The sequence below is a fragment of the Podarcis filfolensis genome, assembly GCF_964270895.1.
Source record: "Podarcis filfolensis genome assembly, chromosome: Z".
In the NCBI taxonomy this organism is placed as follows: domain Eukaryota; kingdom Metazoa; phylum Chordata; class Lepidosauria; order Squamata; family Lacertidae; genus Podarcis; species Podarcis filfolensis.
The window spans coordinates 22,865,164-22,890,055 of record NC_139617.1 but is presented as its reverse complement, the minus strand read 5'-3'; the positions used below and the strand labels follow the sequence as shown (position 1 = coordinate 22,890,055).

General features: G+C 41.7%; 1 protein-coding gene across 12 annotated transcripts in view; it reads left to right on the top strand.

The window, feature by feature from the left end:
- Positions 1–24,892, top strand: part of TENM1 (teneurin transmembrane protein 1) — a 393,076-nt gene that overhangs the window by 227,556 nt on the left and 140,628 nt on the right. For 10 of the 12 annotated variants that reach the window (XM_083595774.1, XM_083595782.1, XM_083595781.1 and 7 more), the window contains 5 exons: positions 348–558; positions 1,696–1,797; positions 3,140–3,334; positions 6,988–7,188; positions 20,323–20,517. In XM_083595774.1, coding sequence (XP_083451900.1) covers positions 348–558; positions 1,696–1,797; positions 3,140–3,334; positions 6,988–7,188; positions 20,323–20,517 — 904 coding nt within the window. The remainder of the gene's footprint in view (positions 1–347; positions 559–1,695; positions 1,798–3,139; positions 3,335–6,987; positions 7,189–20,322; positions 20,518–24,892) is intronic. The other 2 variants (XM_083595775.1, XM_083595780.1) reach the window with 1 other exon arrangement.

The window sequence follows — 24,892 nt, the reverse complement described above, 5'->3', positions numbered from 1 at the left end:
AACCATTCCTGGAAGCTGTGCTTTTTCCAGGCGGCACTCAAGGGTACGCAGTACCCACACCTCTTTTGTTGGTTGTTAAAAAGTGTGACACTTACTGTAACTACTTCATGGTGAGTACCAGCACCTATTTTTCTAGAAAAAAAGCACTGTCTGGAAGGCACCTAGTTGTGGGGAAACTGATCAGGGGCAGTGGGGACATAATGGTTTTGGAACCAAATTCAGAACAAAAAACTATGTTGGTTTTAGAAAAACTATGTTGGTTTTAGAAAGCAGTTAAAACACACACACAACCATGCATATAAAGACAGGCTTCTATCTAATCATGTTTTTTATTGTTGCTGTTTCAGTTTGATTTTGTGAAACTGATGGATGGGAAACAGTTAATTAAGCCAGAATCAAGACATTCTGAGGAATCTCAGCATGCTCCTAGGAATCTGATCTTAATGTCCTTTCAAGAAACTGGTTTCATAGAATATATGGACCAGGGAACTTGGCACTTGGCATTTTACAATGATGGCAAGAAAATGGAGCAGGTGCAAGTGTTGACAACGGCAATTGGTAAGACCACTTGGTTTTGTCTTCCTCCTCTTTCTAATGAAGGCTTTCATAGATTATTGAGCCATTTCTTGTATCTGACATATATGATGATAATTATTAAATAGGTTCCTGGATTCTAGGAAGCATGGGCTGTTTTGGGGTGGTTCAGTTCTGAAGCATAAACAATACAAGCTGAACTAAATTGGTGGTGAGGGGATTCTCATTAAAAGCCACATTCTGATTTTTCTTGTTGAAATGAATGGTGAAAATTATTAATTATTATTATATATTACACTTACTGATTGCTTTTTTATTTACAAGCTATAACACATAGATTAAAACCAGCATAAAACTAAAACAGAGTAACATCTAAAACTCATTCTAGTTTCAATTTTTTTAAAGGAAAATAAAATCCTTAAAAACGATATTCCTTCTGTTAAATGTTATAAATCAGGGGTATTCTTCAAGAATATTCTCCATCAAGAATCAATTGGTTGCTTTACAGGATTCATTTATGTGACTGGCACTTTTGAAGAAAGCTGTTTGCATTGTAGCACAAATCTGTAAATCCCCTAAAAAATTTAACTCATGTTTACAATATTGCACCAGAGTGGTGTGTTTGATGATCTTGAACACATTTGCTTTTCCAGGTCAAATTCCATCAGTGATTGCCCCAAAATGAGGTTTTTTGGGGGGAGGGGCTAAATCTTACAGAAGTAGGATGTTTATCTGAAATATACAAATGACAGGCATTGGAATGTTCAACGAAAATAATCTCTTATTTTAAACAAAACCATGAAATAAAGAAGAGACAGATTTGAAGTGCAATGGGGGTTACTCAATAAATACTTAGAATCTTCAGATGCTTTACACAGTAGGGAAATAAATATGAATTCTCAGTATAAAAACTTCACATTGTATTGCAGAATGAAATACCTGTTGTTCTAAACTGTCAAGGCCAAACCTAATACATAATAAGTTGTTTGAACAGATGTTTTATTTCAGGTTGTGTATGAATACAGTGAATGTAATTGGTTCCCCACTCATCTGAAGGTTGAGTAATACCACTTGAATGGTTGTGCTGCATGGTTGCTTCTCGTTTCAGAAGTGGTTTGTTCACTTTGCTGTTATGCTTTTCTTTTCTCTTTGTATGAACAGAAGTCATGGATGACTGCTCCACTAACTGCAATGGGAATGGAGAATGCATTTCTGGGCACTGCCACTGTTTTCCAGGATTCCTTGGTCCAGATTGTGCAAGAGGTAGGGATTTCTCATTTATATATTTGAAGTAGAAGAAAAGACAAATAAATAAATAAATAAATAAATAAATAAATAAATATCAATTTTCTCAGCTTGGAGCTTCAGCAATGAAGCAGCTCAAGCTTAGGTGCTGGAGGCTCCACTTCTTCCTGACTCTCAATCAAGCCTAGATCCATGCAGGTGTTTCTATGCATTTTCTCCTCCTCCCATGTTGCGTCACATGCAACTAGCTGGACTCATTGGCAGCAGCTCTGTACTTCTTGCCTGACTTGCTGTTTCCTCTGTTCCTGTAGCTCTAGGGCGTGGGTAGGCAAATTAAGGTCCAGGGGCCGGATCCGGCCCAATCACCTTCTAAATTCAGCCCGCAGACGGTCTGGGAATCAGTGTGTTTTTACATGAGCGGAATGTGTCCTTTTATTTAAAATGCATCTCTGGGTTATTTGTGGGTTCATTCCCCCCCAAAAAATATAGTCCGCCCCCCCACAAGGTCTGAGGGGCAGTGGACTGGCCCCCTGCTGAAAAAGTTTGCTGACCCTGGCTCTAGGGGATATGGAGGCAGAAATCTTTCATAATATACCCTTCATGATTTTGAAGCAAATAGCGGACACTTCAACTTCCACTCATCAGCATCAGATCTTTATCAAACAGACATTGAGACAGTAGTGACTGCATACCAAAAATGGTGGGCTGATCTTTCACATGCAAAGGATACCTCCAAATAATAAATATAAGGAGCACTCCCCAAAGCCAAGCTAAGTATCTGATACAGACGCATCATGACCAGACTGTTAACAGAGAGAAAAATTATTCCAGCTTATGGAATAACAGAAATGAGAATAAAATGAAAAGATTGGGTAGGAAATAGAATGTGAAAAGCTGAAGCAGGTACACTAAATGGATAGTAAATTTGAGAGGAAAAACAGATGATAAAAGGTTTGAGGGGGTCTTCAACAAGATGGGCTCTCAGCTCCAAATAGTGTTGTTCCGGAACATTGAGGGCAATTTTCAGCGGCAGGTGGCTCTCAGACCTATCAGCCTGCCATAGGAGTAAGGAGCAGGGACACCAACTGAGGTGAGCCCTCTTGGGGCTCCTGCTGCTGCTCAAGAAGACCAAGTGTTGGTACCACAAAGTGTGGGGTGGGGGGAGTATCATAGGCTAATAGAATTGTAGAATTGGAAGGGGTTTATCTAGTCTAAACCCCTTGCAGTGCGGGAATCTCAACACTCATCCAATTTGAAACCATACTGGACCCTGCTTAGCTTTGTAAATGTGCCACCACTTTTACTGCGGTACCAAATCCTATATAGATCATTAACACTCAAATATGTTTCTTCTCTACAGACTCCTGCCCAGTATTATGTAGTGGAAATGGAGAATACGAAAAGGGCCACTGCTTGTGTCGCAATGGGTGGAAAGGCCCTGAGTGTGACGTTCCAGAAGAGCAGTGCATTGACCCCACTTGCTTTGGCCATGGAAAGTGTATCATGGGAATCTGCATTTGTGACCCAGGATATAAAGGAGAGATATGTGAAGAAGGTTTGTGCCTCTTCTTTCTCTTACTTGCTTTCTTTTCAATGGAGCTGTAGCTGAGAGGTAGACCACACATGCTTGGCATGCAGATGGTCCCAGGTTCAATCCCAAGCATGTCTAAGTGGGGTTGTGAGTACCCTCATCTGGAATCCTGGAAAGCCACTGCCAGCCATTGCAAGCAATACTGTGTAGTCCATTGGTCCAACTAAGCAAAAGGCAGTGCCAACAGCTTAAAGTTAAGAACACATCACTCTGCAAATCCAATGCCCACAAAAAATCCTGTTTCCTCTACCACCTCCACCAATAATACTTTATCTTTCAGAGGAATGGCAGAACCTTATTTGTAATGTCAAAGCCTATTTTTCTGTTACAGAGAGATTACAGTAGTGGTACTGACATAGATCAATTGGACATGTCTTAACAACAGAAGCTTGGAGAAGGATATTAGAAATGGCTGATAAATTCTCTTTATGCCTTAACCCTAAAGGAAGCTCAATATAAACTGATGTGCAGATGGTATATGGCCCCTCAAAAGCTGAATGGAATCTACAAAGTAAACTCAGTTGTTGGAAGTGTGAATTGATAGATACTGATTTTGTGCATACGGCAGTCATGTCCTTAAGTTGGTAGATACCAGGATGTGCACAATCACAAGATTTGTTGTGTATCTAGCATTTGGAAGCAGCCTGATAAGTTTCAGATCTGCTGTGTGTCATTCTAGTTCAATTTATTATTTGGTTCCAAATTTGATCTGTTAAATCTGAAGCTCTTTTTTTGCCTCTATTGATCACAATAGGGAATCTATTTTGAAAAGCTATAACTCCCCCCCCCCCTTTTCACACAAGTGGATTAAATTATCATGAAAAGTTGCCCTTCTGGAGTGGATAACACCTGCTGAATTTCAGGAAGATGGATTCAGCGATTCTCCCACAAGGGCAAACTGAGGTTAGGAAAGTAAAAATCATATCCCCTCCACTGTTTTCTTTTTCTAGGAAATCAATTTAAAAACCAGGAAATGGCAGAGGCACCCAGAGTAAGAAAGCTGCCAAAGTTCAGACAGATAGGTCTAGGGGCATGTTCTGCTATTGAACTATGATCCAGGGCCATCTTTACCATTTGGCATAGTGGCGTGGTGAGCCAGGGTGCCAAGCTGTGGAGGGCACCAGGCGCTGCATTTCATTAGTGGAGCCGACGCCAGTGGGCGGGCCCAGGCGCGGCTACACCAATCAGCAGCCCCGGCAGGCGGGCCCAGGCACACACAAAGGGAACGCGGAAGAGGGAGCTTGTGAAGATGGGTATGCCCAGGAGCTGCCTCCCTTCTCAGAAATAAAAATAAAATAACGGGGCACCGCCAAGGAGGTAATCACATTTTAATGGTAGGTCTTTATTTAGGGAGCCTGTCCAGGGCTGCAACGCCTCTGCATGCCTGCCTGAGAGTGAGCCTCCCTGGAGTCCCGGGGGGCTTCCTTCGAGTAAGACACACAGAGGATCCGCCTCTTCTCCACCAAACACCCAGCCCCCTACCCAAGCATCGCCTTTCTACACCAGCTCAAAGTCCGTCAAAGGCGATGTTCTGTTTTTTTACTGGGAATATTTGGGGTGGCTATGCTGGATGGCTGGTTTTTAGAAAGAATAAAAATCATGAATAATATGAATGCATAGAACCGACTGTCTCTTGGAGAGGAAGAGGTGGGGGACAGAACAAAGTTTGTGATCCTAGCTGATCGCCTTTGGATCTGGAGAATCTTTCAGCCTTCTCTCCCCCACCCCACCCCAACTTCCCGCTAGCAGAGAGATCTAGGAGAGAAAGAAGCAGAAGAGATAAATTTCTGCAAACTGAGGTTTGAACGGGACATTTAAAGCAGAAGAATGCTCTTTTGCAGGTGAATTTGATAATGTGTTTGGTGAAAATGACCTGGAGGAGGGAGGCAAAGCTTGCCTCCCAACACAGATCCACTGGAGATTTTGTTTGGCGGCTGAAGCTTCTTCCTCTTCCGATTCTGCCTCCTAGCCCCTCACCTCTGCAAAAGAGCGTTCTTCTGCTTTAAATTTCCCATTCAAACCTCAGTTTGTAGAAATGAATTTATCTCTTCTGCTTCTTTCTCTCCTTCTAGAACTCTCCACTAGAGTTTATTTATATGGTAAATAATGGTCAGCAAACCAACTAAACTAAACTTTAAAAAGGTCAACAACTCTGGGGAACCTTTCCTAAAAAAGGTCAACAACTTTGGGGGTTCCCCCCCCCTTAAAAAAGGTTGACAACTCTGGGAAATGGGAGGGGGGAATCTTTGCACCACGGCATCGGATATGCTTAAGACAGCCCTGCTATGATCTTTCCCTAACCACCTACACCTTGCTTCACTTCCTTCCCCATAGGAATGCTCCTGACCCTGACTACACATTAGCTTCTTATCCTTCTAGGCTCAAAATGCTTTTCTGGGCCTTGACCTCTACCTGAGCTGACCCCTGGCCCTCCAAATTGACCCTGTATGGCCCTGACACATAATTATGACCATTGTTCCAGAGGTCTGTGCACCACAGAAACAAGAATTCTCAATGGATAGGAAATGAAAGCAGATGAGCAGCTCTTAACTGCATTTGGAAGCTCTCATCATAATTTGGGTTCTGATCTATAGCTGCCGCAGGTCTGTTGTGGCACCAACCTGAAGACCCAACTAGATCAATAGGACTAGCAGCACAAGTAGTAGAGGTGCCAGGAGCCCCAAGTAACATTTCCTGTGGGGCATGGCTCTCTCCATGCTTAAAGCCTCAAGCTTCCCAATGGCTGCTCTGCAATCTTGGCAGTACATACGACAAGAGCTGACTGATTAAGCAGTGCATTGGTAGACTCTAGGCCAGAAAATGATCCCCTTAAGGCTCTCCACTCTTCAGGAAGGGAGAAAGGCATTGGGAAAGGGTAAACTGACCTTAAGGTAAAAGGCACCAGTTAGGTTTTGGGGTGCCAGTTGTTTGGAACGATCCTTGATGCTGGAATTCCACTCTAACCCTGCCTGCTAACTTGCTACTTGACTAAGTTGTCTGCAGGCATCCATTGTGCTGTTTGGACTTCTCATAGTCAAGACAGCACAATAAGCATGGGTTGATGTAAAGTGTGAATTGACCCTTCACCTAATAAAGCTAATCCCATTAAGAGAAATAAGATGTGAAATCTGCACTAAAACATACCTTTTGTTTATACATGTTAGAAGCAAGGAGCCTCAGGCCCAGGGGCCAAATGTGGTCCTCTAAGATTCTCTATCTGGCCCTAGGGAATCTTCCCACAACACACCCTTTGCCTAGCCACATTCCTTCTCCCCTGGCCTCATCCCTCACTGGCCCTGTTTTGCACTCTCTTGAGTTTTTGCCTGGCTGGAATGTGTCCTTAAACTCTGATAATGCCTCTTGGTTCACTGTATAGAGGCTAGGAGGGGTATGTGAGAGTATGCAGAAACTTTACTGCTTTTCAGGGGTAAATTTACCTCTGTTGCTCCACCCACCTTTTCCTCTGACCCCACCTACCACTGTCGAGTGGCCCCTGGAAGGTTTCCCAGTAGGAAATGTAGCCCTCAGTTTAAAAAAATGTTTACACTGATTTATGTTCTTAATAGTTTTCTGCTTTCGGTGTTGAATGCTGTTAATCTCCTTCCTTTACTCCTCAGAGGACTGTTTAGATCCTATGTGTTCTGGCCATGGAGTCTGTGTTCAAGGGGAATGTCACTGTTCCATGGGTTGGGGAGGAGTCAGCTGTGAAACATCACTCCCTATCTGCCAAGAACAGTGTTCAGGCCATGGCAGTTTTCTTTTGGATACTGGAGTATGCAACTGTGACCCAAAGTGGACAGGTTCTGACTGCTCAACAGGTAGGTAGACAAAATATCCTTCTAATGATTTGATTTGGTTTCAGAAAAGAATAAAGGCTTGGTGTGTGGAGGGTGTGTGTATGTCAAATTTTGTCTCCACTAAAGTTTGGGGTGCTGCAGAATACGATATGAACTAAAACTCAATGGGCTTTAGTTACAGATAGGTAGCCGTGTTGTAATACCCCTCCCCACCTTCTCACTATATAGAAGGATCTGGCAACTTCTGTTTCAGTGTATCTGAAGAAGTGTGCATGCACACGAAAGCTCATACCAAGAACTAACTTAGTTGGTCTTTAAGGTGCTACTGGAAGGAAAAAAATTTTTTTGTTTTGTCAATGGGCTTTGTGAGAAAAGACTTAACCGTATCTTCAAGCTAGAGGAAGCAAATATTTCCAGGAAAAAACAGAAGACAAGAGAAGGTGCAGAGCATGATAGAATGAGGATAATGTAGATGGTTTCCCAAGCAATCCAGAGCTGCTTTTTATCCTCACAACTAGGGATAGGGCACTATTTCCAAATTCAATTTTCAAATGCTCTTTGGAATACCACACTCCCTTTGAAAAAGAGGAGCTTCTTCTTTTTCAAAAAATCGCCTGGTGCTTTGATCAGTCAGACATTGGCTGCTGGACATTCTGCAGAAGATGTGTTTGCTATGAAAGTGGCAGAGTGTTACCATTTTAACTTATGAAACGGCTGTCACCATTGCATGCCACACCTTTCATAATATTTAGTTAATCCCTGAGAGTCCTCCATTTTACAGAGCATCTGCTAGCTTGAAGAGTGTTCCCTTCCCCTAGAATAGGAAATAAGAATGGGAAATAATTATAATATTGACTGCTTTTAATTAGAAAAGACTCTTCTCTGCTGCTTTTGATTTCATTAAGGAAGTCATGAGAGTAAAACCTAAAACTAATTACCTATATGCAAGCAAACTGCATTTTAAAAAAGTTTTTGAAGCCTGTTTCCTTGCTGATTTGAGTTGTACTTTTGCTTGTAAACTTCCGCACCTCTCTAATCAACTTGTCTGCACTTTATATTGATTTCTAAAGCGGGGGGCGGAGGGGCGGTCTGTGATTGCTATGCTGGATTATAGGCTTTATTCAATGCCCCCCTTTTTTTTGAGAACTTGATGTTGTTGTTCCACAATGGCAACATTGACTGAACAGTGTAATAGCAAACTGAGTGTTCCAAAACCAAGTAATGCATCTTACCTTTCACCCTGAAATGCAGCATTATTTTTACTCAAGCTATACAAAGAAAATATGTGGCCAAACTTACAGTGGTTTATCCACTGATGGCTTTTCCCTTTCTAAACTTCTAAAAAATCAAAGGCACAGTTCTTCTTCTCTCTGCATGTGGAGAGCAGCATGCAAAAGTATTCACATCAGGGCCGGCCCACCCATGACGCAAAGTGAGGGAACTGCCTTGGGCAGCGGGATTCACAGGGGCAGTAGATCTGGCCTACAAGGATTGCATTGCCTGCTGCAATGGCAGCATGTTACTGGGAGGTTGGATCTGCTACTTCCTCAGCAGCCCACTTGCACCCCATTGTCACCTCCACAGTGGCCTCTTGGTGAATAGGAGACACTGCTGGTCTCCTTCCACCAGAAGGAAATGGTGGGGATTGCCCGGTGGGATATCCTGGGCTCTCCACCCACCCACCCATTGTGATTCAAAGCAGGCAACTTTCACCCCATGATGACCTTTGACTCCCAGTTCAACCATCAGATAAGGTTGATTTGACCCCCCTCCCCTTGCTCCCGATGTAGATCTTCACTCACTCCTTCTTCCCTGGCGGCAAGATGCCATTTTGCGGTTCGCCTCAGGTGCCAAAATGTCTTGGACCAGTCCTATGGCACTCTAAATTGTCTCATCTCCCTCCTCTAGGGTATTCATATGTTGGCACATAGCAAGGTTGGATGAGGCCATCCACAAGTGAACCACCTCCTACAGCATTAGGGTTGCCATATTTCAAAGAACAAAAAAGAAGACACATTTGCCGATTTCTACATGACGGGGTGAGCACCCGTTGCTCAGTCCCTGCTCCTGCCAACCTAGCAGTTCGAAAGCACATCAAAGTGCAAGTAGATAAATAGGTACCGCTCTGGCGGGAAGGTAAACGGTGTTTCTGTGTGCTGCTCCGTGTGAAGTGGCTTAGTCATGCTAGCCACATGACCCGGAAGCTGTCTGCGGACAAACACCGGCTCCCTCGGCCTATAGAGCAAGATGAGCACACAACCCCAGAGTCTGTCACGGCTGGACCTAATGGTCAAGGGTCCCTTTACCTTTTACTTTTAACTATGGATTGCTATGACAACTCTCATTTTACATACCCATGAAAAAGAGGACATGTCCTGGAAAAAGTGTACATATGGCAACCCTGTCTACATCAGTGTAGCCCCTCCTGTGCAGGAGAAACCTTGGCTAGTTTAGCTGGCAGCTGGGGCAGGTAGCAACAGTGTTCTGATCAATACCACGTAGCTGAAAGGCAGCATTTTTGTTTTCCACAATTGTGCACTGTGATGGCATTGTAAGGGCCTGCACCATGAGAGGGGAGGAAGGCAAGCAAACCAGTTAAAAACCAGTTAAACTTCACCATTACCACCAAATGGATCTCTTCAGCCCCACCCTAGCAATCATCCAGTCCTTTAACCTCCAGAACATTTTTTTTAAAAGACAGTCTCAACAAACTTTCTAAACCAAATGAAGTGATAAGGCAATTAGGCACAGTGTAGGAATAAGGTCTAAAACGTATTTAAATCCAAACAAACTCAACTTTTACTTGAGATGTTTGTAGGGTAACAAGTAGCTATATGGGAGACTGCTAGTGGTTTCCTGTGGGACAAGCAGGAAAGTCTGTTATTTAAATCACCCTGAAAATGCAATTAATTTGGAAATATATTTTATTGAGATATTATTATGCCTAGATCGGTGTGATTTCCCCAGGCTACATCATTTAAGCACACTGGGAGAATTAACTCTCTCTCCCACCCCCATATTTACCTAGATTAGATTTCCAAATATGCCCTCAGAGTATCTGACCAGTAATTTAAGGCCTGCCTCTACAGATTGTCTGTCTGTATGCAGATCAAGCTGGGCTGAAGATATCATGCACTATATTCTGTATTGTCCTTTATTAACACCCCTAGGGGTGGATTCCTTTCCTCTTTTCAGAATATTCTAGAAGTACAGTCAGACAATTTTAAAATTGAAGAGCTGCTGGCCAATGAAGCTTGTTACCGACATACACGGTAGCTTTGAGAAAGTTGACGCTTTTTGACGCAAAACCTTGTTGACTGCCAAGGGGACTGTTAACTTTAAATGACACAGGGAACTTTACATTTTAAGTTTTGATAATTTTCATTTCTGAAAATTTATTTTAATTTTTCATTTTATTTTTATTTATTAAATTTGTCAACCGCTTGCACAGGGTAACCCAAAGTGATTTACAAACAAACAGGCAGTAACCCTACATAGATGCATTAAAACCAGGAAGAAAGAGAAATACATTAAAAAATCCCACCCACTTCTAAAAGGCCTCATATAATTAAAGGCCAAAGGCCTAGTTTCGAACGTTTTTGTCTGGTGCCTGAAGGTGTATAATGATGGTGCCAGGCAAGCCTCCTGGATGAATTATTCTGTTTATGTAGCCTTTGTTCAATAATTGGCATTGGCTAGAAAAATTGCTAATGACTGATGTTTGGAGAAGATTGGGCTTTATAAATTGCCGATCTTCATTCAAAATAATCTGTTCGAAAGATACAAAAAAATTATGAAGATACCGTTTAAAAATGTAGAGTTATGGCCCACGGTTTTGTATTTGAACGTAAACATTTATAAAATGCCTGTGAAGATAATTTTATGATTTTCTTCATACATAAAATGAAGATCTGTAACTTAACGCATATTCTGGTTGATGTATCCTCCTTCAGTGTGGGAATTATATCAATCAGAATGATGAAGTGTTTAGCTTTGGCTTTAGTTTTATATATTATAAATGTAAAAACTTAGTGAACGTGTCGAGGTACCCAAGCCACCCCCAAATAAATCACAATTCACACAGAATTTTTGTTTAAGGTTTTTGGCATAATTTTGGTCACAACTTTATTAAAATACATAAATGTGAGTGGTTGCTTAGGCATTGGTTATGATAATCTGTCCCCGCCCAGGGACAGAACTGACTTCCGGATTCCAGCGAAAGCCAGTAAGGGAAAACAATATTGGGGGGGAAATGGAGCTGGGCACCAGACCTTCACCTCTCCCCAAATGCTCCCAGGGGCTTGCATGGCCCAAGCCCCACACCAGGGATTCGGACGAAAGCATGGAGAGCCCCTGGATTCCTTTAACGGAATTCCCTTGCAGCAGCAGCATTGGAGGGGCAGGCACTGCCAACCACATCCCCTCCACCAACCAAAAATTAACCAATGCCTAACCACAGCATTACAAGTTGTGACGATTTGCTATGCAGTAGGCAAAAACCAAATGGCACCAGCCAATCAGCCAAATGGACAAAATTCTTACCAGGCCCCTGCCCCCAAAGCATACAACCCCATGACAGGCATAGCAAAAGCCCTAAATTAGGGCGGGTAGGCGGGTGATCCGGTGCCCGCAGCAAAATAGAATGCTCAATGCTGCGTGCTCAGTATATAAAACCCTTGGTCCATCCCACAAATTGGCAACATCAAAATTTCCCCAGTAACCCAAACAGCCCAATCACTGCCAATGGCCATCTAAACGATCCTGCCCAGCAACAGAGGGGTGGCCTGTCAGACCCCACTGCAACACGTGCTCTCCATGAAAGAGAACACGCTTAATGAGAAAAATGCTTCTTAGGTCTTTTGGTGACTTAAGTATTTAAAATAATAATCCAAAGTGAATTTCAAGGCTCCTTAAATGAATGTATGGATGACCAACTTATTTAACTTCTGGGGGGCGGGGAGATACCGAACCAAAAATTATTCAAAGTCAGTTTTTGTCCTATTGATATAGAATTTATTGTCATTCAGAATGTTTGTGAAAGAATTCTGGAACAGCATGACTTAAATGTGTACTTCTTGTACAAACATGTTGGAACAGAAATCAACTTTGAGAAGATTCTCTCCCCCCCCCTCCGCCCCCGTTCTTTGAAAATATAATTTATAATGAATTTTTAAAGATATAAAATGAAGTAAATTTCCCTAAGGATACAGCACAGACATATTGTGAAAAGACAAGAGTACAATTATTATTCAGCAAGAGATAGGATCATTATTCTTTGAAACAGGCCCAGTGTCATGGTCAGGCAAATGCTAGGGTCCCAGAGGCTGCCCCACTGCTGACTCTAGCATCCCTGTAACTTTTACATTTTTTTAAATAGGACCTGGGGCTGATAGAAGTGCCTCTGCCATCTTCATTTCTGCCTTACACTCCTGGGCCTCACCCTCAATGCGGCAGGCCTAAATATCTCTAAATAATGGCTGAACTGCTCGATAATTAGCATGTCAAAGCACTACATTATATCAGCACAGCAAGGGAGATGGCAGAACATACAAACTGAGCATCACAGTTCCCAGGCCAGCCCACACATGAGGCAAGGTGAGGTGGCTGCCTCAGGTGGCAGGAGCCACCAGGACAGCAGATCCTGATGTCAATCTTTCTTCCCTTCTTGTTCGTGATGTAGATATTTCCTCACCCCTTTTCCCCTAGTGGTGGGGGAGGAACCATTTTGGAGTCCACCTCAGGTGCCAAAATGCATTGGGCAGCCTCCCTAACAACCATAGAAATCTACTTCTTAATAAAGGTGATTTTTCCCAGGCAACAAAATATAAGTGCCAAATCTCAAAAATGTTGATGTTACAACAACAGTGTGCCATGCTGATAGAGTCACGAATATATTTATTTAGAATTTACTGAGAATGTCAGTCTTGTCTGTATACCTGCTTTTCGTTTGTATAGTCCAGACCCCTAAGGGTGGTGGTTTGTGCTATGACACACTTCTGTTGTTTGATTACAGTCTGTTACATTAATACATTTTCCACAGAGATAAATAGAGAGCAATAAGGAAAGAAGTATTGCTATTTATGACACCTAAAAACAGAAAGAATCCTGGTATAAAATTACATAGCTGTCAGCGCCTTTTATATCATGCCTTCATTTATATATTTATTATAGTTGTGTCGTCTGTGCTGAAAAAAAATTGCTTATGATAACGGGGTTTGTTCAAACATTTAAAAAATAATATTGTTTGTACATGAAATTGCTATTTTGCCTGTACAACTATTTTTCAGTTAATAAACAATCATCTGTTGCTGTCAAGGCAGGGAATTTTCTTCTACCAGCCCTCAAAACTGACATTTTAAATCAAAACAGACTTCATTATTTTAGATTGCACTTACAGAAGTGTCATGAAAATTGTCTGTCAGGTTAAGTGCAGTGTAACTTTTTTAAAAAAAGAAGTATTGGAAATGAACTTGAATTGCACAAAAAAGCTTTCTTGGACATATTTTATTTACATAGTGTGTTTATAGCATTTAAGGAGTTTGAGTTTTAATCATTAGATGAGCTGTGCCCACTGACCCCTCAACTAAAGCTTCAGTTGAATCACCATCTTCAGTTTGATCAATTAAATTGAAATAAATATGTGAATTACCAAAACTTCAATAGCACCTTTCAGTCACTATCACTGACAGTTTAATCAACAAAAGGTACCACTTTTAGAAGCAAAGGCTATCTTTAATATATCCTGTCTTATTCACTGTTAAGTGAAACACAAAGACCAAAATAGTCTCAAGAAATAAACAAGTTTGCCCTTTACTCAGAGCCCTAATCAATTCAAATTGCCTCTATTAATTACTCAATTTAAAGCTTTAAGGAATTAATCTATCATTCAATCAATTAAATCTTCCTGTCATGCTAATGACACAGGCAGAAATTGTATATAGTGACCCATTAGACTTGCCAGAGGCAAAATAATTTCAGTTCCAGTATCACTGACTAGACCTGTAGCATTAAGGGAGCTAAGAAACAGACTGATGATTCTCTGCAGACATAGGCTATTTCCCCGCCCCCTTTTATATTGCCTTTTATCTTTCAAATTGCAACCGTGATCTCCATTCCAAATTAAGTCTCTTTTTGCAGGAAACATAGCTTGGGAAAGGCCAGTCTTGGGCATTTTAAAAGCTTGAAGCCACTCCTTTCATTATTTCAGGTTCATCGTTTCTTGCCACTCTTGGGAGATTAGGACTGGTGCAAAAAGACGTGGCTTTTCACACCCCCTCTATGTTCCTGTCTTAGTTTCATTATCTTTCTTGGGCTCATGACTTTGAGACTGGGGTGCAGCTTGAGAACTAAATAACTCTCTCTATCCATATCTGTCTATTGCAGCTACACTTGCTCTGAAGCCCCAAAATATAGTGTGCAAATATAAAATGTTTCTCACAGGCTTTCACAGTCAATAATTCACGAGGCATCGGTCCTTTGAGGCAAGGCAATAACTTTCCTGTTTGCACCATCTTCTCACTTTCATCCATGTAGAAATCAATGTTTGAATGGTGGGCTAGAGTCATGCCTGCTGCTGGTCCTGCCCTTGACTTCCATGTACTCAAGGTCCCTATGTTGGAATAAGCCCACATACATGGATATATGACACTTCCTATATGTGTGCTCCATTCTTTCTATATATGTAGCACATGGATGCATATGCTCAGGAGTATTTGCATACTACCTGTGTGCACAGGTAGTATGCAAAGTTTGCAAAGATTGAGGGTGAGCTAATAGGTGGACTTCGCAATCCCTTTTTAGGGGAAGGGCCATAGCTTAGTAAAACCTCAGCGCCTAGAGCTTGCCGATCGCATGGTCAGCGGTTTGAATCCCCGCGGCGGGGTGAGCTCCCATCTTTCGGTCCCAGCTCCTGCCCACCTAGCAGTTCGAAAGCACCCTTAAGTGCAAGTAGATAAATAGGTACCGCTTTATAGCGGGAAGGTAAACGGCATTTCCGTGTGCTGCTCTGGTGCCAGCTCGCCAGAGCAGCTTCGTCACGCTGGCCACGTGACCCGGAAGTGTCTGCGGACAGCGCTGGCCCCCGGCCTCTTAAGTGAGATGGGTGCACAACCCTAGAGTCGGACACGACTGGCCCGTACGGGCAGGGGTACCTTTACCTTTTTACCATAGCTTAGTGGTACAGCGTATGCTTTGCATTATTTATTTATTTATTTATTTATTTATTTATTTATACATACCCCGCCCATCTGGCTGGGTTTCTGGGCGGCTTCCAACAGAATATTAAAATACAAAAACCTATTAAACATTAAAAGCTTCCCTAAACAAGGGTGCCTTCAGATGTCTTCTAAAAGTCTGGTACAGTGGTACCTCGGGTTACATATGCTTCAGGTTACAGACTCCGCTAACCCAGAAATAGTGCTTCAGGTTAAGAACTTTGCTTCAGGATAAGAACAGAAATCGGGCTCCAGCGGCGCGGTGGCAGCAGGAGGCCCCATTAGCTAAAGTGGTGCTTCAGGTTAAGAACAGTTCCAGGTTAATAACGGACCTCCAGAATGAATTAAGTACTTAACCTGAGGTACCACTGTAGTTGTTTTTCTCTTTGACATCTGGTGGGAGGGTGTTCCGCAGGGTGGGTGCCACTACCGAGAAGGCCCTCTGCCTGGTTCCCTGGTTCTGCATAAGGTCACTGGGTCAATCCTCGGCATCTCCAGGGACAGCAGGGACAGACTCCTGTCTGAAACCCTGGAGAGTTGCTGCCAGTCAGTGTAGACAGTAATCTGACTCAGCATATGGCAGCTTCGTGTAATCCTATGACTTATGGAGTAACACTACAGCAGTCATATAATTTGCAGCCTAGGACAGAAACAATGAATTTCTTGTAATTTCATTGTAATATTATTTGCATACAAAACCCCTATGCAGGCATTGTCCAAATTCAGAAATACAGCACAGTCATTGTGAAGAAGCAATATGAGCTTGCTAGCTGCATCCTCATTGCTCTCCATGATTTCAAGAGCAACATTCTGAAGCAGTGGGATTCTGTACTCATAGAATCTCCTTATATGATGCAGAACCTTGGGAAATCAGATTCTACATTGTGTGGGAATCCTCCATTGAGTAAAAGCAATCTTCACATTTCAGTCAATCACCCTTCAACTCAAAGCTTGCTTGCTCACACCAAATCTCCCTCCTCCTTTGTATTATTGCAATTTATTACCTGCTCTTCACCGTAAGGTTCTAGGGTGGGCTACAACCATTAAAACACAACATTAGATAGTTTAAAACAACTTAGAATAACCAAAAATAAGATGAGCCCTAAAAATATACACCAGAAGTGTCAACAGCCAGGGTAAAGAGTTATATCTTCAGCATTTGTCGAAAAAGATTGCTGGACTAGATAAGTCTTTGGCCTGATGCTGCAGCAAGACATGTCTTCTGTTTTATGTCAGATTATCTTCCTCATACCATGCCATGTTATACCTGCATATCTAAGATTATTTTAGGCATACTTTTACAATAGTTTTTCTTTATTTTATCTGTATTTTATTGAGCATCGTATATCCCACTTGAGACAGGTGCTTTTGATTAAGAAGTCTATATTTTCCTCCAAATAAATAAATTTCAAAATATCAGTCTAAAATTATTCTCAGAGATCTTGATCTTCTGGCCACTGCAGAATTACTTCTGAAGGCTTTGTAGTGTGAGACCCACCTGCACTGCACATTTAAATAAGTATCATACCACATTAAACAGCCATCGCATCCCCCAAAGAATCCTGGGAGCTGTAGTTTGTTAAGTGTGCTGAGGGTTGTTAGGAGCCCCCTGTGCCCCTCACAAAACTCCAGTTCTCAGAGCAGTTCAACAGTCAATCCCTCTTCCTGCGGAACTCTGGAAATTGTAACTGTGTGAGAGGAATAGGGGTCTCCTTACACCTCTCAATTACCATTTACTAACTACACTTCCCATAATTATTTGGGACTATTAAAATTGTATGATGTTGCTTTAAATGTATATTGCAGATGGGGGCTCAGTTCAGCCATAATTTGAATTTAAGGCTGCCTTTTAATCTACAAAATATGGCATACGTAATTTCTGAGACCTTTGATAACTCAGTTTTCTAATTTGTTTAATAAATTTATGGAATATGATTAGATCCAACATCCAAGAAATTAATTGAGCAAAAATTACTTGGATCTTCTCACCTCCTTTTTTATATAGGGGAAATAATGCAAATTATCCACATATAATAGTGGTATGTCAGAGACTTCTTCCAGTGAGAAGTGAAAGGTGGGGTGTGATGATGTCGATGGTAGCTATTTTTATATTTGTCCCTGATGCAGCTGCTCAACAACAACAGGGAAATCAAAGTTACAGGCTGTCAAGGGTTTCTCTTTTCCCTCTGGCCCTTGGTTAGAGACAGCAGTTGTATTGCTCCTTCTGTCTTGGTGTACTGCCCTCTGGATCCTCAGTGAGACTTTGCCACAGGAAATACTATGCAACAGCCTTTTAAGTCAGTAAGATAGATTTTATATTGCAAATTGCCCTGTGATCCTTGGATGAAGGGTGGTATAGAATTTTAATAAATAATACTTATAATAGTGTGGTCCTATGCATGCCTGCTGAAAAGTAAGTACCATAGAGTTCAACCAGGCTTACTCTCAAACAAGTGCATAGGATTTAATACATTGATTTATGTTCTGTTAATCAATTAAACTACCTTATGACCATCTCTCACCATATGAACCCAACTGGACCCTGCCATCGTAAATGGAGGCCCATTTTCATATGTTCCCACTGTGGGTGGTCATGAGGGTGGCAACATGAGAACAGGCTTTTTCAGTGGTGGCTCCCTGCTTGTGGAATGCCCTCCCCAGGGAGACTCGCCTGGCACCATTGTTATATATCTTGAGATTCCAGGCAAAAACAGTACTTTTTGGTTAGCCCATGGGCATTTTTGCATGGGTGGCATGTTTTAATTTGCATGGGTGGCATGTTTAAATAGAATTGTCTTTTAGATTTTTTTATGCTGGTTTGTGTGTGTGTGTTTGCTTAAAATATTGTAAATTGCTTTGGGTTGGCAAAAAAAAGCAAATAATAAAATTTAATTATTATTGAAGTACTTCATTTTATCTGTCCTGCATCTTTCAACATTCAGCTTGATTTGATTCTAGTTTTATGAAAGTGGGAGGAAAAACTTTTCTGTATCCCGACCATGCATAATTTTAAAAGATTCTGTCATTTAACCTTTTACTCGCCTTTTCTAATCTAGAAAGTCCCATGCATTGCAACCATTCTTCATGGGGCAGTCACTCCACCCCCTTGATCATCTTGGTTGCCCTTTTATGAACCTTTTCCAACTCTACAATATACTTTTTGAGTTGAAGTGTCCAAAACTACACACAGTATTCCAAATGCAGTCACACCTTAGATTTGTATAACAGAATTATGATAGCAGTTTTATTTTCAGTTCCTCACCCCCCTAATGATCACTGAAATAGAATTTGCCTTTTTCACAACTACCACACATCTTCATTGAACTATCTACTATGGCCCCAAGGTCTCATTCCTGGCCCATCACCTCTAGTTCAGACCCGCTAAGTGCATATGTGAGATTAAAATATAGTTTTTGTCAGTTTACATTTGTTTACATTGAACTGCATTTCCCATTTTACCACCCATTCACTCAGTTTGGAAACATCCTTTCTGGAGCTCTTCACAACCTATTTTATTTTAACGTCCATGAACAATTTAGCATTGCCAACACTCTTGGCTACCTCACTACTCATTCCTAATGAGATCGTTTGTGACTAAGTTAAAAAAAACACCTCCCAATACTACTACTACTAATAATAACTATAAAACCAAAACCTAGGTAGGTGCAAGAAAAAAAGAGACTTCTTTTCATCTCTGGAACACAGCTAAATGCTAGGACCATAAGAACAATAATTCACATCATGGAAGATAATGATGTTTGCACTCCCTGGTATGACAATCGGAACAGCCAGTTTCCTGATAACCAAATTGCCTTGTACTCATCCTTTCAGATTCAAGAATGTGGAAGCCCATATTGTCATGCATTTCTTTTCTGAGTGACGGAATAAAGAGGATTTGGCTGGTAGCTTTAGTTTTGAGTTATTATTTTCTAGGCTCAGACCTATTTAGGGATTCCGAAGAGAAATCCAGAGTTGCACTGGGACCCAGGGATCTTTACAAGCTCACCTTCGCAACCCTTCTGAAAATAACCTCCTAGTGGATTCAAAACTGTCAGGCAATAAAGCTTTTATCCTTTGGATTTATTATTGCTTCAAAGTAATCCCTCCCGAACCTTCCCTATGTGCTTCCTAGGTCCAATGAGCTGGGTGCTATATCAGAAGTGTGGTCCAAAGGATTGTGGAATTATATATGGTATATTGTGCAATCATGTATGTGTGTATGTTTGAGAATCTCTTTCCCAATTTAATGAGCCCTGATCTCCTAACTGGCTTGGGGCTGCAGTGGCAATTGCTGTCAGGTGAGGAACAGGAGGAGGAGGACACTCCCTGCAGGGTGAGGCCTGAGAGGGAGGGTAAGGCTGGAGGAAGGGGATATATCTCACTGGCTCCCGATTGTGCCCCATCCATGTTGCAGGGGGATTCATTAGCAGTGGGGGGTTTCAACCTGCCAGGAGGGGAGACGGGATAGCAAAAGGTAGAGCCAGAAGGGCCAACCTCCATCCTGTCACCAAGGAACGAGCACCACCTCCACTACTGGGAACTGACCCATACTGCATTCCTTTTTGCAGTAATGTCTGCTTCCAAGCACACCTGTCTCAAATGGAGGGTCTCACAAGTGAGCATGAAATGCCTCTCTTTTGACAGCAGGTGGAAGACATCTTTGTAGGTCAAGACATCTTTGTAGCTTTTGTCTGGTCTCAGACCCCCTGGTTGTTGTTCTCTAGTTGACCCTTTGGTGTTCTGAACCTGTAGCCTGGCCATTGCGGGCCTTAAATAAAACTTTATTGCTCCCCTGTAAGAGTATCCGTGGTTCGGGAACCAAGACACCCACCCCATTGAACAAACTTGGCCTCGCGTTCAGGAAAATGCAGATGTGAATATTAATCTTTCATTGTTATTACTTTCTTAAATTAACTGGGTCTGCTACTTTCTGTTTTCAAAGAACTCTGTGTACTGGATTGTGGCAGCCATGGTATTTGTGCAAGAGGAACCTGCCAGTGTGAAGAAGGCTGGGTAGGCCCGACATGCGAGGAGCGCACATGTACTTCTCACTGCACTGAACATGGGCAGTGCAAAGATGGAAAGTGTGAATGCAGCCCTGGATGGGAAGGGGACCATTGCACCATTGGTGAGTTGGGTGCGTACCACTGAGGTTTTTTCTACAATCAAGCAGTATATTTTTTTATTAAAAAAATAAATAGGTTACGGCAATTATGTGCACGCTTAAACTGTCTCACCTTGTATGACACACTATGTTGGGCTGCGGGAAATTGTGCTGTGCACACTGACTTTGGAAATCTCTCCCCCTAGATTCATGGACAGCAATGCTGTTGTTGGTCTTCTGTCACCTAGTCAACTCCTAGTCAACTCCCTGGCTTTTTGATGACTTGCTCAGCCTACTCTTGGGTGTTAGGTTGCCTTTGTTCGTACTGCTTGCTTTTTTATTTTTAAATTGTATCTGGTTTCCATCTATATTTTTATTGCTGGAAACTGCTTTTGGACTTTTGGTACACACACACACACATTCCAGTTCAGGTTGGGATTAAACAGACAACTGGATAATTCAGAATAACATTTGACAGGTAGCAATAAGACAACACACATCCCTGCAAACATGATACCTTTAGCTCATACTGGTTTTAGTTTATTTTTTATTATGATATTTATGTCTGTATGCATGCATTTCAAGGTGGTGTACAGTTGTATAATAAAATATTCTACGAACATATACAAAACCAATCAAAATAAAGTTCAGTAGCTTATACTGAATGTACACAATGATAGATTGTGTTCTGCATGTTGATAGTGTCACTAGTCCAAACATTTTAGAACTGGTGAAAGAAAATGTCTGAAAATTGTGTCATTGGAAGCAAATGAAAGACCAGATGAAGTTGACTACTGAGCCATGACTGAACAGAGCCTTGTTACGCTACAAGTAGGTCTAGGTTGTGCCTGGCACAAAGAGGATGAAACATCATAGCCAGGAGCAATAAAGGCAACATATTTGTTGAAATTAAACCTTGGAAGAGTTTTTCTGCTCCACAGAAGAGACCAGGAAAGATAATTGCAGAGCTGTAACCTAGTCCAGTTGCTGGTAATCCACCTGACAGGGAGATGGTGTTAGGAAGAGGCAAAAGTCCCTCAAGCAATGTCCTACTAAATCAATTCCTCTTGGAAATACATGTTATTTGCCTCTCCCACCCCTTATATATTCCCCTTGGGGAGGGAAACTCCCTTGCAGATCCAGCCAGCTCTGCAGTGACTCCAGCAGCTGCATTATAGATGAAATACTGCCTGAAGATAGAATGAGCTACTTTTCCCTTTTAGGAGAGTGTCAGAATACAAGGTAGGGTAGTATTTCCTTCCCCAGTACAATCCAGGGGAGGTGCCCAAATTAAACATTACTAGAACTCAGCTCTAGCACCAGGTCAACTATGGGAGAATTTGGGGGAGGAGCCTGTGGAATCTCTTTCCTTGAAAGTCAGTAAGTCAAACTTGTTAGGTGTCTGGAAGAAGTTTAGACTGAGCTGCATTGTGTAGAAGAGGGTTTTGGCCAGATGAAGCTTATTATGGGAAGTAGGCCAGGTGCCCTTTTTCATACCAGGCAGCCCAGTTTTCCCAGCACTGTCTGAGCTGTTGTACTCTTGCATTGTTTGTCCAGAAGTGTAAATTGTGTGGTGGGTGGTAGACTTCCTTTTTCATAACAAATCAGTAAGCTCACCGGTCATCACTGCTGTGCACCGTGAATTGAATCATCAAATGCCCCTGGGAAAGAAAAGGAAACATCTCTCTCAGTGGGTTCATGGGGCATCCATACTGCCCTGGCGCCCTACAACTTCCCTGAAGGGAACAGAACAGGACATCATTATAAACCACTTTCCAAGGACATTTCAGGAATCAATATATGACTCGTGGCAGTGACAACTCTAACTTGCTGTCCTACCAATTAATGAAGTAAAGCCACCTCATCTCCTAGTAAGAACCCTGACCCAGATTGAATTAGAATTAATTTTCTACAGTTGCCTAGTTTAGGTCAGCCATTTTGCCTTTTCTATAGATTTTTAGGGTTTTGAGTTTATGACATATTGTTGAGTTTTATGATGCATGAAGAATTTTAAGCATTGGTAGCTGCCACAGAAGATGGAATTGGGATTCTAGATGACCTTAACAGATTGGAGATCTGGGCCAAAACTATAACAAAATGAATTTTGATAGGGACAAATGCAAGGTAGGAATGCACTTCGGCAGGAAGAACCAACCGCACAAATATAAGATTGGGGGGGGGGGCACCTAGCTTGCCAGTAGTACAAGTGAAAAGGTTAACGTAAGTCAACAGCATGATGCAAGCAGCAAAAAAAAAAGCTAATACTACTTAGGCTGCATAAACAGAAGTATAGTGTGCAGATTAAGGGCAGTAATAGTACCACTCTATTCTGCCTTGGTCAGACCACACCTGGAATACTGTGTCCAGTTCTGGGCACTACAATTTAAGAAGGATATTGACAAGTGGGGATGTGTGCCGATGAGATCAACCAAGATGATAAGAGTCTGGAAACCAAGCCTTATGAGGAATGGTTGAGGGAATTGGGTATGTTTAGAAAAGATATGATAGACAGAGAGGAGATATGACAGACATCTTCAAATATCTAAAAAGCTGTCACGTGGAAGAAGGATCAAGCTTGTTTTCTCCTGCTTCAGAGAGTAGGACCAGAACCAGTGGCTTCAAGTTACAAGAAATGACATTCCGACTAAACATCAGGAAGAACCTTTTGATGGTAAGAGCTGTTTGAAGTAGACTCCCTTGGAAGGTGGCGGATTTTCCATCATTGGAAGTTTTTAAGTCAAGGTTGGATGGCCATAGGCTGTGGATGCTTTAGTTGAGATTCCTGCGTTGCAGAAGGACTAGATGCCTCTTGGAGTCCTTTCCAACTACAATTCTATGATTCTATGCCTTGAATATATTTCTTGGAAGGAAATATGCATATTATTTATTTAATTCATTAGGAGAGGTGATAACCAGTGAATGGGGTGTAATTCATTTAAGTGGTATTGATTTTGATGCAAGATCTGGGTGAGAAATCAGAAGTGGACCTGCTGATTTGTGGATGAATTACCAATTCATTGAATAGTTTATTTATTAGCAGTACAGTAAGCCTGCAGCTTATGCGGGGGTTATGTTCCAGGGATTGTGCCTAAAGCCAAAATCACATATAGTCAGACACATTGGGTTAAATGATGAGTAGGATTCTCAAAGTTATTTCTCCCAGAACCTTGCCCTCTTTTTTTATTTCTGCCAAACGCATAAAACTAAATCCGCACAAATTAAATGCATGTAAATTGTGGGCTTACTGTATTTTGAGTGGGGAATTAATTAGCTTTCCTCCTGTGAAATTTAATTATTTCTAAATTTGTATCTACAAAGAGATCAGTCTATGCAATTCAGATAAATCAATATATGCAAATTTATGCAAATTGAGGTACATTTTTTTCTTTTAGCAAATTACATTTTCAGTGGCACATAGTCCCTTTTTTAATGATACAAAGCCAAGGGACATAGTGTCTATGGAAACCAGGGTGCCCAGCACTACATCGTGTGGTGCCCACAAATGTTTCAGTAAGTCTTTGTTGAAAAAACACTGCTCCTTGCTAAATTTGGGCTTTCCCTATTCTTCCTTAAACATTCCCACATTTTGTTGGCTGCTAAGGTTGGAGTCCCCCCCTCCCTTCCATTCTGGACTTGCTCTTGAGAGCAAGTGCTTCGGTGGCTGATGCTGGCACTTGTCTCTTTTTCTACTCTTCTCAAAGTGGCAGCCATTTTGTGACAGGCACCCATGGTACTCTCTCCAAATTCCAAATGCGCCCACTGACCGAAAAACATTGGAGACTCCATTGCTAAGTGGCCACCCTAATTAATAGGGCTGGAAAAGTCATCTACTGGAATTTTCCCTTCTACAAAACTACCAAAAACACAAGAGCACTATTCTATTTTGTTTCTGCTCGCCCAAATTGAGTTCCTTTTCGCGGATTCTGTGTGAAATAATACTGACATAACCATTAGAAAACATACATCCCATTTCGATTTCATTTAATAGAAGCTCTGTGAGACCAAAACCATCAGACAGTTTAAATAATTCCTATATTCTGTCCCTTCACTTTACAGGATTTAAATATTGTGCTAGTTATTAAAGACGTCCCTTTCTTTCCTTCCCCTCTACCCCAAGGCTAATTTCTAATGATATTCCTAATAAGAATCTAGAACTCACAGCTCTGTTCAGAAGTCATTGCTCAGCTGTGGAAATGTAACTTTTCAATTTTAATGAAAAATGATACATTTTCTCCAAGTCATTTAATAGTGTAGCCTTGGCAAAATGTCATCTAGATGTTCCCAAAGTTGTTGTTGTTGTTTTAAATCCATAAAGGTTTTAATTGCATGCAGGAGACTTGGGTGCCTGCATTTATAGAAACAGGTTGGCCAGATACCAGCTCTTTTTAAATACACTGGTTTCTTCTTA